Source organism: Megalops cyprinoides, chromosome 23, assembly GCF_013368585.1.
Source record: "Megalops cyprinoides isolate fMegCyp1 chromosome 23, fMegCyp1.pri, whole genome shotgun sequence".
Classification (NCBI taxonomy): domain Eukaryota; kingdom Metazoa; phylum Chordata; class Actinopteri; order Elopiformes; family Megalopidae; genus Megalops; species Megalops cyprinoides.
In genome coordinates, this window is record NC_050605.1 from 23,206,624 (window position 1) to 23,221,203 (window position 14,580).

A 14,580-nucleotide genomic window follows, 5' to 3' on the forward strand; every position below is an offset into this window, starting at 1 on the left:
GAAAGTTAAGCACACACTGACCTTTCGCTTTGGGAACCCAGTCTGATGAAAAGATGCTGTGGAAACACCTCTCTCCACGCCGCCCTGGAATTTCACACACTTGATTGGTCTATACAACTAATTTAGACCGATAAAACGTTTAGCTAAAAGAATCTGATGGTGCCTCCAGCCCACAGCTCGAGTCCTCTCTGGAGAGGGTTAGGACTCTCTGGGTGTCTGTTCCCACCCCCTCAGGAGAGAGTGGGCAGTGCGGTCTCACTCCATACCCCCGGCCCCCGGAGAGTTCCTCCGACACACCCCTCCCCGACCCCTCCCGTTTCGGAGCAGCTATTGATTAGATGCTGGCGAGAGCAGGTCCTCCCCATCAGCTAAACCCAGCAGCCTGGAACCCCCCCACCTCCGAGGGCTTGCTAATTACAGGGAGTTCCCCTATGGTGAGTGGCTGACAGGGGAGGCTCCACAGCAGGGCAGAGGGGCCAGGGAGTGGTGGGGGGGTGGGCTAGCTCTCAGTGGCAACCCCAGTCCCAGTTCCAGCTCCCCCCCGCCTTGCACACACTTCTCAGATGCCAGTTATGGAGAACCCATGTTGTCCAAAACAGCCACCCGTAATGACCCTGTCCCACGCAACGGGTGCTTATCTAAGAAACCCATCATGCCCTCTGATCATGCTCTCCGCCATTGTTTTGAGCTCTTTATCGGCACTAATGCCGTACTGATGACGGCTGTTTCCAGCACAATTTAAAATAGCTCCATTGATAACAAAATAGGTCTGGGGCATTTTTTTTCGGGCCCCCACCCCCACCCACTTCCTCCAGGGCTGTTTCTCACCAACTTAACCAGTCACTACCAGAAATTCAACATCAGTCACTTCTACAGTCAGCTGTGGTCCTTCATACATACAGCAGGAGTTATACCTCAGGAGCACTTCCGCAGACTCGACGCACCGTGTGGGTATCGCTGGGGTTTCGTTTCAGTTTCACAGGACGAAATCTCAGTGTTCCACGGAAAAGAGCAGCCCAAACAGCCCGCAGAAGGGGCGCCATGGTGGAGATGTTACTTGACTCCACTGTGATTACGTTTTCGACGGGGAATACTGTAAACTGTTTGCAGTGCACAAAGTCCAGCACTTGTGGAAATTTATGTATGTGAGTACATGTCCATTTCCATTTAATCATTGCAATAAATGTCCCCTGCAAAACCAAAGAAACAAGACATCCAGACCATGTGCACACACACTGTTCTGTTTCCAAACACCATCACAGAGTGGCCCTTCACCCCCATGTGATCCCCCGTGCTTAGGGAATTGGCAGGTACCTGTGCTGTCCAGAGATGCTTTTTTCCTGTTTTGCCTCCCCGATGTGTAGAGACAGGCAGAAACGAGATTCTCCTGTGAGGACCGTCTGACAAATGAGCCATGCAGTTTACCAAAAAAAAAAAGCTTTTCTGAAAGTTTTCTGAAACCTGAACGCATGGAAGGTAATGTATCAACCGCTGAATAAAGCGGATCTTAGCTAACATCCTCCATCATAACAGCACAGAGCAGAGATTCTGGGAGAGAGCAGCATGCTGTGTACCTGTTCAAATGGTGCTCTAGCTGTATGGGAAAATAATGTGTACATAGCGAGCTTCACATTCCCTAAGTCGTCTGGCTGCTCAGTGCTGCTTTAGGACCCCCAGCAAGTGAGATTGGGGAAAACCTGCCGGAGCCCAGAGAGGTGCATGCCAGAGGACACCCCCCCTGTTCCCCCAACACACGCACGAGCACACACACACACACACACGCGCACGCACACACACTCTCTCTCTCACTCACACACACACACACACATGCACACACACGCGCACACACGCGCGCACACACACACACAGCCCTTGCTCCTGTGGGACAGATTGTTCCTGGCACGCTTGGCTGGGCACCCCACAGTGTATGGAAATCGAAAACAAACGCTGCTAAGGACACTAATTTATTAAAGATTATCAATAATTCCTGAGGTGAAAGAGTAAGACAGACCTGTCTTGCACATTGGGGTAATGGTGATGAACTGGACTCTTCCGGTCCCTGGAGAGACTCGTACACTAATGACACAAACACTCAGGGCTGATCTGTGAGCTTGGTTTCTCAGGCGAACTCTGTGAGATCACAGTACTGGGGTAAGAATGTATCTGTGATGAACGGGAATGTTCTCATACTTACAGGCAAATTTGCATTATTTACTTTCCCACAGGTTCCACTCTTCAAACATTAACTTTCCGAAGCTACATTCTTAATTAAAAACACTGGTAATTAAAATAACTGGTATAAAAACCCCTATATATATTAAAAAACAATGTCACCTGTACATTACTTTGTCAGCCGTTCCCTTTTTGAAAACCACAAAACACAATGTAAAAAGTCAAATGAGTCAAGCTCTGACAAGTGAAGTTTTAAAACAACAAAATTATTCCAACATAAATATCCAAAATTACCATGCTTTTATAAAATTATTTAAAGCTGATCTGTACGTCTGACTAGATTGGAACTGTGATTGTTATACAAAGAGAACTGAGACAAATGCAGTGTGCTTTATTGTCATTTTAATGATTTACCAATTAAAAGAAATTTGTTAAAAAACATGATGGGCTTTTATAATTCCACACAGAAGTATGAGCAATATGACAGATCAAATTGTTGGTAACTGCTGGTTTCGGTGTTTGTTCCAAGAGTTCATTTTTTCTAAAATACTTATTTTTGGGATAAAACCCACAATAACATCTGGAGGATGAGCATGTTATGTGGCACAGTAGAAAAATATCTTTCCATATTTTAATATCTTTTGTAACATAAAATATTTTTTCTGCTACTCGCTGCTTGTGGAAAACAGTGATCGGAGAATGGCTCTTGCATGTGTGAGCGGTGTCTCAGGGACCGAGCCCCAGGAAATGCACGTCCCTCTGAGCATTTATTCACTATAAAACACTAAAGATTAAAAAGCTTCACTAACTGCTGTATAAAAGGTGCCTGCAGTCAGGCAGCCTGGATGATCCTTATAAAATAAAATAAAACAAAATAAAGAGGCCGATGAGCACATGTGTGGTTGCTGCAGTCAACATGGGTGCATGGCTGAGCACATGCAGTCAGCACTGACACACCTCAGTCACAATGACACATCTCACACCCTGACCTCAGCCACTGACACACCTCAGTCACACTGACACATCTCACACCCTGACCTCAGCCACTGACACACCTCAGTCACACTGACACATCTCACACACTGACCTCAGCCACTGACACACCTCAGTCACACTGACACATCTCACACCCTGACCTCAGCCACTGACACACCTCAGTCACACTGACACATCTCACACCTTGACCTCAGCCACTGACACACCTCAGTCACACTGACACATCTCACACACTGACCTCAGCCACTGACACACCTCAGTCACACTGACACACTCCACTCAATGATGCACTTCTACACACTGACACGCCTCAGTCACTGACGCACCTGAGCACATTGACGCGTCTCAGCCACAGGAAAGAGGAGCGGGCAATCAGCTAACGCTCTGTAAGACTTCAGAGGCAGAGGACTTTAAGACATCTCAGTCTTAAATAAACGCAAAGGACAGAAATGAAAAACAGCTGCCACTGCAAATTCCTACGCTTCTCACTTCAATTTCAGTGCTTAATTACCATCAGCATAAAACCAAACCCTTAAAAAAAACTTCAAAATGTTTGAGCGCCGTAAAGCCTGATTTTGATAAAAGTTTCTGTATACTGGTACTCACACACGGAAGGCCATTCTACCAGATCAGCAAGTGGACTCATTTACAAATGATTGTACTGCCTTACCCCCGAGATGAGGGGGTTACAGCTTTTTCGTAACTGAGTCTTTGAAGCCGGAGATGTAAGCCTTATAGATGGTATCCAGGAAAGCCGCATCATTCTGAAACACAGGAAAAAAAAACAAAGAAACTAAGTTGAGTCATTAATTACACTCAGGTCAACAACCTGTCAACGTGCACAATAATATTACCCAAACTGCACCTTCTGTCACGTATTAATCCCACATACAGGGCCGCCTCGAGTGAGGCTCGGGAGAATTATGATTGGTTAAACATGCTCTAAACAATTTAATATCTCTGGGATGTTTATTTAGCGTTGCTGGTTATTAATTGCGAGGATATGAAGCATAGCTCATAAGCAGGGCTGTATGTCTGAGCTATCTTTAGTGCTCTGCCTCCTCGGCAGTTATGACGGGCTCCTCGCAGACGCAGCTCCTCCACGGCGACGGCCTGCCTTCTTCATGGGCAGATTACATCAGAGACGGTGGCAGACTTACACTTTAAAAGCTCACTCTTAGCTGGAACCTTTCCCAGCCTTATAAACACAGAATGTGGAGCATAAACACATATACACACACACACACACACACACACACACACACGCACACACAACACAAAACACACAACAGCATTCACAAAAACAGCAGAAGTTTAAGCTCTGCATTAAATATCTTCACCTTTTGCCAGAGAGGTTTACAGAGGGGCAGGGCACAAAGCCTAAACTCTTTCCTTTATGTTTGTTCCTGTGAATTTCTGTGGGGACTGGGTGGAGTTTTCTCAAAGTGGGCGTATACCATGCAGCCCCACACCAATCAGTGTATGTGTCCGGCTTTCAGTGGGTGGGCCTTCCACACCACTCACAGCATGATTGGAGACACAAATATGGCAGGAGCACCAAACAATCCACCCAGCATGGAGACTGACAGTTATGTAGGAGTTTAAGAGTGTGTTAGTTTAACGAAAAGCAGTTACCAGACCCAATGTATATTTTTGCAGAAAAGACTGGAATCAACATAGAGGTTAAAGACAACAGCTGTGCACTACCCTTCCTTCTGAAAACCAGTACTGGACACTGCGGTCCACAGCTTGTACTGTACAGATATTTCCCAGCAGAACCAAAACAGGTCACTGTAAATGAGTTCTGCAAAGTGCAGCTGTGGGACGCCCCTGTCCTTGGAAAGGACTCACCTGGATGAGGTGCAGCAGGGTGGCCTGGAGCTGGCTTTTGGTCAGGGTTCTGGGGTCCTCGGCAGGAGGGGGGCTTTTGGCTGGCTTGGTTTGGGTGAAGACCATGGGGGACATGAGGAGGGAGGGGGCCACCGTGACGGGGACTCGCTGCGGAGAGACACCCTGGAGAGCAGGACAGAGGAACACACCGGTGCCAAACGAACAAATGTAAATGTAAATGTGTTTGTCAGCAAGTGTTACAAACACACTCACACTCACACACACACGGGCTCCCGCACACATCCTGTTACCTGGAACAGGGGGTGTGGCTTGTCCGACGCCATCAGGCCGGGATTGGCGGGCAGGTGGTGTGGGTGGGGCTGCAGGACGGGGTCCTGGAAGCGGGGGGCGAGGGTGGGGCGGACCGGCTCGGGGGCCAGGGCCTGCTCCTGCTGCACCAGCTGCAGCCGCTGCAGCAGCTCGTGGGGGGAGACCACACCCGTGGGCTGGGGGGGCTTGGCAGGGCTCAGGAACAGGGGCTTGGCCGGGTGGGCGGGGTCGGGCGGGGCCGGCTGGAGGCCGTGCAGCAGGGGGGGCTGCTGGGAGCAGCAGGGTGCGGCCGGCGCGGGGTGGAACAGTCTCTGCAGGGGGTCCCGGCCCTGGCAGTGGTGGTGTGCGGCGGGGTGACCCCCGTTCTCACACAGCCGGTTCTCAGGGGACTCGGACACAGGCTGCAGGAGCTCCGCCCCTCTCTGCCCGCTCATCAGCTTCTGGATGGCCGGGCAGTGCTGAGGGGGGCTCTCCGAAACCGGCCCCACCCCCCCCAGCCTCACCGGCTCCTCATAGGACAGGGAGCGGGCCACCGCTGGCCGGACCCCCACTGGCTTCACACCCCCTGACCCGACATGAGGGGAGATGTGTTCCGGGTGAGACTGCGCCCCAAAAAGTGCAGCTACTGAGAGGTGCCTGGGCTCCGGGTCACTGTCCTGAGAGAGAGAGAGAGAGAGAGAGAGAGAGAGGAGAGAGGGAGAGGGAGAGAGGGAAGGAGGGAGGGAGAGAGACAGAATGAGTAGTCAAGTAAGGAGAATACCACATTAGTGCCATTAATGTATTCTTAATGTATTCTGTGTGAGAATGTTTGTTTTGCTTTGGCAGCAAAGACACATGTTCGTCATGCCAATACAGTTTATTGAATTAAATTGGATTGCTTTTAGAAGCACAGAGTGTTCAGCACTTCACAACCACTACAGAGGCAGGGTGAGTAAAAGGTTAATCTAGTACAGCTGAGATGTCAAAATTATGACTAAATATGTTCCACTGAATTAATAAGCACACCATCAAAGCAACAGCTTCACAGAGATAAAATCTTCTCTGATCGTATCTCCTAAGACTTAAAACAAGCTTTCCTGGGAATGGACAGAGACAGTGTTTCTGAAAACAGCAAGCAGACTGAGTGTGCAGTGTAAACTCTCCCTGTGAAAGAGGGCCTCTGGTTTATTCAAACCGCTGGCTTCCCTGCGCTCTCACCCTCCAGAGATCTCAATCTGGCGTGAGGGACGAGCCGCAGAGAGACGCTATCTCTGCATCGGCAGACACACGCAGCACTTCAGGTCCCAGTCTAAACACTCAGCACAGCCCAGACAACCCGATCTGCTCCTCTCTACTGTTCCACAACAGCCAGGGGTGCGACACCCCAGCCGATTCTCTCCCCCCCCCCCGCCCCGTTTCAGAGACGAGGAGACGGATTGAACAGAGGCAGCGGAAAGGTGCCTGTTTACCTGTCCCGCTCAGGCCACCTGTGTGGTGCTGTGTGCTTTTCAGACAGAGGAGGGAGGCTGGCCAAACCTCCTCCAGCCTCCAGTGCTACAGTGAGCAGAGGCTGCTGTACCTGGGATACTTGGCACACCTGGTGTACCTGCGCGGGATGCTGGGGACTCTGCTGCCTCTCTAACGGCTTGACTGGAATCGGCTTGATCAGGTTGGGGTTGTTGTAGAGCAGGCTGCTGCTGGCGATCTCCTTGGGCTCGGAGCTGGGCTTTCCCTGGAGAGGAGGTGGGGGGGGGGGGGTGCGGTGAGGACATGAAAGAAAGACCCCAGAGGAAGTGCTCATCATAAAGAAAGTGATTCTCCTTCAAGTCATTCGCTCGTCTCAAACTGGGCACAATAACAAATAGGTCTATGTGTGACATCACATCTTGGCCCATTTCACTCGTCTGTAACACATGCGAATTGCATACAAAGTGGGGCTGACGACACTGGCCGTTTATCCATCAGCGCCACCTACTGGTAAGTCTGTGACCGGGCGCACGCACACCTTGTCATACTCGTTTCTGGCTTTGGTCAGCATGTGCAGGATGTCGACCGCCTTGCTGTCCTCGTTGTGGAGGGCTCTGGGGGAAACGGCGCCGCCCTGCTGGGCTAACAGCTGCTCCTGGGTGGTCAGACTGGGGAGGAGGGAAACAGGTGAGAGAGGCTGAAACAGGAACCCCAAAAAAACGCCTCCCCACAGTCCAAACACTGCCTTATGCTACCCTGTCATAAAGAACACCGGAGAGCCTGGAGTCACGTTCCGCTAATAATTATCTATGCTAATGGAAATATTCATGCTAACAAGTAATGTGGTACTAAAGGAACAGGAGAGGCCGGTCAGGGTTCAAGCTTCAGTGGGGCCTCCATCTCTAATCCATTTTCAGCAGAACTACCCCAGCAAACAGGCACCCTTGTGAGGTTACAGGTACATTTTCAAGGCGGCATGTTTTTTCTTCAAATCACAGCACATAAACCCTTTGACGGAACATCTACCCCTAGTGGCCAAACACTGTTACTTTGCTTGTGAAGCAGACACACTGATATATACACACATATACAGTACAAACAAACAGAGCCAAACCAGAAGGTAATAAGCATAATATAATGAGATAAAGACATTGGCTCATAAAAGCTATGTGGTCAGTACACTGACTAAAGCTACTGTGAGTTGCTGTACTGTCTCATCGACAGTTGGCTGTGTCCTGTTCCACAGACAACAATGATCCAAGCAAGAGGGAATCATTTTCATCCACACGATAGAACTAGGACACGCAGAAGTGCAAACCGTGGTGTGTCTGAAAACACTGAGCACAGCTGAAGCAGTGCTCAGCATGTCTGCATGAGTCTACATATGTCTCTGCCTGTACGTACGTGTATGCATGTCTCTGCCTGTACGTACGTGTATGCATGTCTCTGCCCGTACGTACGTGTATGCATGTCTCTGCCCGTACGTACGTGTCCAAGCGTGTGTGTATGCATACAAATGAAAGTGTTCATGTGTGTGTGTGTTCATGTTCGTGTATGTGTGTGTGTGTGTGTGTGTGTGTGTGTGTCTGTGTGTGTGTGTGTGTGTACGTGTGTGTACGTGTGTGTACGTGTGTTCTCCTCTCAGCCTGTGTATTTTTAACGCCACTCGAGGCCCTGATGGGAGAGAGGTGAGAGTGACGAGCCCTGTGGCGTACAGTAAGGACCACGCTGAAAGCCTCAATGGAGCTCAGAGACAGTGGCTCTGCACAGACACGCTCACTGCCAGCTTCTCCCTCTCACTCTCTCCTAACTGCCAGCTGTACCTGCCACTGCACTGAGGCCAGGGTGAGGCAGTGGAGCTGGAGACCGCAAGCCCCACTGTGACCTCTCTACCTACATGTGTAATTAGTTCATGAACATTTGACGTGTTCGGACTACACTTGCTCCAGCGTCAGAGTGATCACACTGCTGTGATATACCCACATGGCTGTGCCAGGCTGACAGTTGAGGTTTGGCCAGGTGTGACCTGTGTACTCACTTCTTCATGAGCGTGGCGATGCGCAGACAGTCCTCCTTGTCGTAGAACCAGATCCCATAGATGGTCACTGTGGGAAAGAGGAGAGGGGAGGTCAGAAGGCAAGCGGCCGTCCTGACCAATTAGAGTGGAGCGCCCGGCGCAACAGCGAATGCGTCCCCCACACTTCAGTGGTACGAGCTGGCGGCCGGCGGGACACCTCCCTGGGAAGGCAGGCGCTGCCGTTTAAAAATAAACCGGGTGGGAAGGCAGGGGCTGCATTCCTCTGAGGCCCTACAGGAGCCTCAGCAACACATCTGCCTTCAGCACTCCTGCAGTGAGACATGCTCCAGGAATCCACATGTGCTCCCGACTGAGGGAGAGAGAGGGAGAGAGGGAGCGGGAGAGAGAGGGAGGGAGAGAGAGAGAGGGAGAGATAGAGAGGGAGAGAGGGTGAGGGAGGGGGGGGAGGGGGGGGAGAGGGAGAGAGAGAGGGAGGAAGAGAGACAGAGAGAGGGGGGGGGAGAGAGAGGGAGGGAGAGAGAGAGAGAGAGAGAGAGAGAGGGAGAGGGAGAGAGAGAGGGGGAGAGAAGGAGAGAGGGAGATAGAGAGGGAGTGAGGGGGGGGAGAGAGAGAGGGAGGGAGAAGGAAGGGGGAAAAAGAAAGAAGGAGTTACAGCTAGAGAGAGTGGGAGCAGTGGGGGTCCTACAGTCTACACCCACCCTCCTCACCTTCTCCTAGACCTCATAAACACTGTGGGTATTCCATAGGGTTACTACGGAACTGCCCACAACAGCTCTGCTTTCATAAATTTAGTAAAATTTGAGGTTGGGCCAGCACAGGCTACTTTACACTTCTTACGAGCACATTGGCGGGACGGGAGGAGCGTTTAAACCAGCAGCTGCGGACAGGGAAGGGTGGGCTTGCCCATGTTTGATATCAACCTAAAGAAACAAGACTGAAATAACAGATCTGTCGCTGCTGTTTCCAGGACAGTGACTGCTCACTGAGTTAAGGAGCACGAAACGCACGAGTATAAACACAAGAAAATATGAAAATGATGAAAGTTTCTAAAAATAACATGCTGCCCAATCAGACCTGACCAAGCTGGAAAGAACATATTTTAATATCCCCTTAGTGGACAATTACAGGCTATAAGTTTTATCCTCATTTTTTACTAAAATGTGCAAGTGAAAGTGAAAGATAAGTGAAAGTTTTGTGTTCTATTCCCATCTTATGAGCACAGGGTATAAAAGTGTTTGTAAAAGTGTTGTAAAAGTTTTTTTTTGGGGGGGTGGGGGTCCTGTTCCAGTGTGGTGCATGGTAAGAGGGTATATGAGCAGGGGTCACGGGTGGAGGCAGGCCAGGAGTCCCGCGGGAGAGAGAGGCACGGGGGCGGAGGCAGCAGACGGGGGGGATGGGTGTGGGGGGGTGGCTGGAAGCCGACAGCGAGCGCTCAACGTTACCGCGCTAAGAGCTCCGCTGACAGCCGGACAGTGAACACTTCCCCTCACCTCCACCTGATTACCGTTTCCAAGAGGAGACAGAGCGAGATAAGCCAACCGAAAAAACAGAGTGATAGAGAAAGGAACAGAGGGGGAAAGAGGAAGGGGGAGTGGGCTGGACACCAGCATGTTGGCCCGTGAGTGGGCGAGAGAGTTCCCTAAAGAGAGAGAGGCTCGGGGCGTCTGCACTGGCCTACGGGAGCTCTGAGCTGGGAGTGCCAGGGACTCTGCCTGGGAAAGAGCAGACCTCACACAGGGGAGCAATCACTCAGCCACTGCCGAGAGGAGGAGGAGAGGAGCTCCAGCGAGAAGCATCGCTCTGAGCTGCGGGAGGGCAGTGCCAGGGAGCAGGAGGCGCAGGGAGCACGGCCTTCCGTTCAGGGACCCGCCAGGCTTTACACCCTCTCTCTTTTTGCCGAAAACGTTGGCGGATTATGCTGCGAAGGCTGTTCCGCCGCAAGCAGCACGAGCGGCTGCAGGAGGAGCCGGAGGTGAAGTTCAGAGGGAAGCTCATCTCCGAGACCGAGCTGGAGTGCACCTACGTGCGGCCGGGAGGTAAGTGCACCAACGGGCAGGTGGTCCGCCGACCGCCTCCCTCCTCTCCCCTCTCTCTCTCTCCTTCATGTTTCCGGACTCGCCGTGTTGTTCTTTGCGGGAAAGATGACGCAACTGCCTGGAATTTTTTTTTTTCCCCCAGCAGAAAATTTGTTTTTGTTTGATCATGTATTTGTAAAGTACTGTAAGAGATTTGCCCTTGGGAAAATGACTTAATTCGCTGTGCCCAGACATTGTGTCTGTTACAGTGCGCTGTTCTCAGGAAAAGAATGTGCGTTCCCACATTTCAGAGGAAACTTTCAGATATAGCCATTTATACGGATGTGGAACTTCATTTCATGATTAAATAAACTTTGTTTCAAGATAAATATCAGAAAACGACTAGGTTATCTCTCCCCCTTTGTTTTTACAAAACAAACACCAAGACAGGGTTGTAGTACAAGGCTGACACACAAGCAAATACACTCATGTGCGGGAAGTCAAAAACATGCAAGCGTGATGCCCGTCTATGGTGAAACATCACATCCTACTGGTTTCATTCTTAATTGCGCCACTTCCCAGGTCAGTGGTAACAACACTCGCTAGAGCAAGTCGGTAACTGAACTGCACAGGATTACTATGGGAAAGCCAGCTTTTGGATCTCAGGGACATGCATTGGTGTGCTTTTTCTGCCTCTCAGAGTAAACACTGTAGATGTGGGGGCACTGGAAGCCCTGTCACACGGAGTGCCTCTGGGGACACCGCCTCTGGCCTCATGTACCCAGCACAGCGGTACAGTGTGCGTTTTTTTTAGGCGTCTGTGTGAATACGTTTCTGCCGCCTGTGCGCGCGTGTTTGTGGTGTATGTGTGCGTACGTTAAAGCTTGTAGGTACGTGTGTGTGTGTGTGTGTGTGTAGTGGCATGTGTGGTGTGAGTGTGTGTGTGTGTGGTATGTGTGTGCATGTTTGAGATGTATGTTTGTGTATGTATGTGTCCATGGTGTGTGTGTGTGTTGTGTGTACCTATATTTAAGTATGTACGTATGTGTGTGTGTGTCTGTAGTGGTATGGGTGGTGTGTGTGCGGTGTGTGTACATGTTTCAGGTGTATGTTTGTGTGTTTATCTATTTAAGAGTGTATATAAGTGTGAGTGTCTTTGGTGCATATATGTGATGTTTGTGTGAGTGTGTACCTATATTTAAGCATGTACGTACGCGTGTGTGTGCGCTTGTGGTGTGTACGTGTGCTGTGTGTGTGTTTGTGAGAGAGAGAGCAGGAGTTTAATCTTATCTGGGCTGACTGGCTGGGTCCCCACTGTTGGCAGGACACTCAGAGAAAAGCAGCACAGACGCACTCAAAGCCAGGCCTGCTGCCTCTGAAATACCTCTGCACCATAAAAGGAGGCATCGGCCCTCGAAGGCACAGACAGAGAGCCTCTCTGTCCCGCAGCAATCTGCTTCACTCTTCATACTTCAAATCATGCACAATAAATAAGAGGCCTAATAACCGTCCCGTAGTTCTGCGCCAGGTACTGCAGCGAGAATGCCACCATCAATTCACCTCATTTTAGCCATAATCTTCTGTCACATTTTCTAAACAGAGCGTTTCAGGTTGGGGTTATTAAAGGGCAAGGCTTCTGAAATATTAAATACCTGAAATATTGCCAGAGTTTTTAGTTCTTAATGTATATTTGATTACTTGTCTTTTTAGCTATGCTTAAGTAAAAAGAGTTTGAAAATATGTCCAAATCATTTGATGTAAAAATTTTTTAACTAACTCACACCTACAACCTGCTCTTTAATTTTGACTAACCACACAGTCTTGAATTCAAATACCATCCTTTCGACTAAATCTAGAGACACATTACTTTCAAGTTCTTAGTTTAAATAAAAGGCATGCTGGCTGTCTTGCCTCCATATGCCTACACCCAATCCACTCTTGTCAGCTGTAAAGACCAATTTCACACAGGCACTTACAGCGGGCATTCCTGTAGAGCAGGAAGGGGTCCTGCAACTGGAAGTCCAGGTCCTTGGTGATGGGTTCAGTCAGGTTGTCCATGCTCAGGCGGTTCATGATGGTGAAGCCATGCCTGGGAGAGGCTAACCTGAGGTCCAATGGAAAAGTGACCAAATCAGTGCGACCAAAACTATGTATATCCCACTCAACTGCACAGACCACCTGTTAACACTCAGATTCACATTTTTCCAATTTAGCTTTAGCAAGATTTAGACATTTTAATCTGTTCACAAAGGTCTCTCTGTAACACAAGCACAGACTGAATGGCTACATCCAGTGTAAAGGGAGCAGAAAGGGGTACCCAGCGTCCAGGCTTCAGAGAACACTAAAGGCAGACCATTAGCGGAATTGACTTAGCAGGTTAAGCCCATTTGGCCAAGCATAAAGGCATTATGGGTAAGCTTTAGATGGGCTTGGTTGCACAGGTGATGTTCCTTCTCTGGACCTCCATACCTTGTGTACACAAATAATGTTCCTTCCACATCCGTCTTCTCCTGAAAGAAAAAAATGAGACATTTGTTAAGGGTTTGATCTTACTGTAACGGGCGAAACGTGAAAGCCCACCCTCCACTTACTGCTCTTACCAAATTCACGGTTTCTTTTAAAAGGATGCTTTTTAACAGTTGGTCTGACTGGTCTGACTCGCACCCCGCGGACCCAGGTCGTTTAAATCCCCGTTTCCCGGCAGGATCGCATCATTCCGGCCTGCTCGCCGCGGAGCGTCACTCCGCTAAACGCGCTCGGGTCAGGGCGGACAGCCATGTGACAGAACGCAGGTCACAAACACCTGCCCCCATTCACCAGGCTTCGATGCGAGGGGCAGATTTAATCGCCGCTCATCTTGTTACAGACTAACGAGCATTACAACCCCCCCCCCCCCCCCCCCCCCCCCTATTTTTGCAGACGCAAAGATTGCATCAGGACTTATCTACAGTCCTGGTTTTTAATTCTGTTAGACCTACATTTAGTGTACACTTAGAGGCAGTTTGTTAATCGAATACGTTAAATAAACAAGTAACGTAACGTAAGGACATTTAAAGTGATTTGCTTACCAGTAGAAGCTTGCCCTACAGCCAAACCTCCCACGCTGAACGATCAGCTAACTTACCTACCTAAATCCATATGGTAACTACAACTACAATTTAGTAATGACGTACGCTCGATCTTACCCATTCATTTGCTCTGCTGCTGAAGGTGTACAAAGCCACTTGACTAGCGACGTCTACTATGTTGTTGATGTAAGGATCTTGTCTCTGCAAAGCGGCAAGACTGATGTCCAAACCTTTTGCGGCAAGACAGGTACCTGTTCCGGCCGTACTCGCAGTCATTGTCCCCTTCTTCAGTTTTAACTAACGCGGAGACCAACTACAATGGTGCCGAGCTAAATGATCAAGACCAACAAAGCATCTCCAGATAACCGGCTGCTTATTAATAATGATTTAAAAGTTGAACAACGAAGTTAAACCGAAAGAAAAACAACCCTTTCGTTGTTGGCTAACTATTTTGGCTGGCTATCCGTACCTCTGACAGAAGCCATGTTCCGCTCTCAGAGGTTGTAAACAGCCAGGCATGAGTAGTCGCAGCTGGAACGGAGCGCAGGGTAACTAATCGAGTGCAGATTCGCTTATAGCTGGAGGGAGGTTCAAACCTGCAGGTGAGCTCGCTCTTTGCTCAAAACCATAATAATCTATCGTCTAGCAACACTTTAACAATATTACTTTATTTGTTTTCCTTGAG

At 49.6% G+C, this 14,580-nt stretch overlaps 1 protein-coding gene across 2 annotated transcripts; it reads right to left on the bottom strand.

Moving 5' to 3' along the window:
- Nucleotides 1-3,418: 3,418 nt before the first annotated feature.
- Nucleotides 3,419-14,382, bottom strand: dcp1b (decapping mRNA 1B). Of its 2 annotated transcripts, none has more exons than XM_036517577.1 (9): nt 14,013-14,382; nt 13,297-13,337; nt 12,804-12,931; nt 8,813-8,879; nt 7,313-7,442; nt 6,914-7,039; nt 5,310-5,984; nt 5,020-5,181; nt 3,419-3,932 (listed from the first exon to the last, which is right to left on the bottom strand). In XM_036517577.1, exons 1-9 carry the CDS (start codon nt 14,169-14,171, stop codon nt 3,855-3,857), a joined length of 1,566 nt encoding a protein of 521 aa, XP_036373470.1. In that variant the 5' UTR covers nt 14,172-14,382; the 3' UTR covers nt 3,419-3,854. The 2 variants fall into 2 exon arrangements, with proteins under 2 accessions (XP_036373470.1, XP_036373469.1); XM_036517576.1 differs by having other exon boundaries at nt 6,887-7,039.
- Between the last annotated feature and the right edge of the window lie 198 nt (nt 14,383-14,580).

What these genes read in the sequence shown, in the direction of transcription:
- dcp1b (XM_036517576.1), bottom strand. Translation starts at nt 14,171, where the DNA reads ATGACTGCGAGTACGGCCGGAACAGGTACCTGTCTTGCCGCAAAAGGT. An exon ending in ATCGCCACGCTCATGAAGAA is followed by an intron (nt 7,443 to 8,812) that starts GTGAGTACACAG and finishes CCTCCTCCCCAG; the next exon opens with TCTGACCACCCAGGAGCAGC. An exon ending in CCCTGCTGCACCTCATCCAG is followed by an intron (nt 3,933 to 5,019) that starts GTGAGTCCTTTC and finishes CCTGTGTTTCAG; the next exon opens with AATGATGCGGCTTTCCTGGA.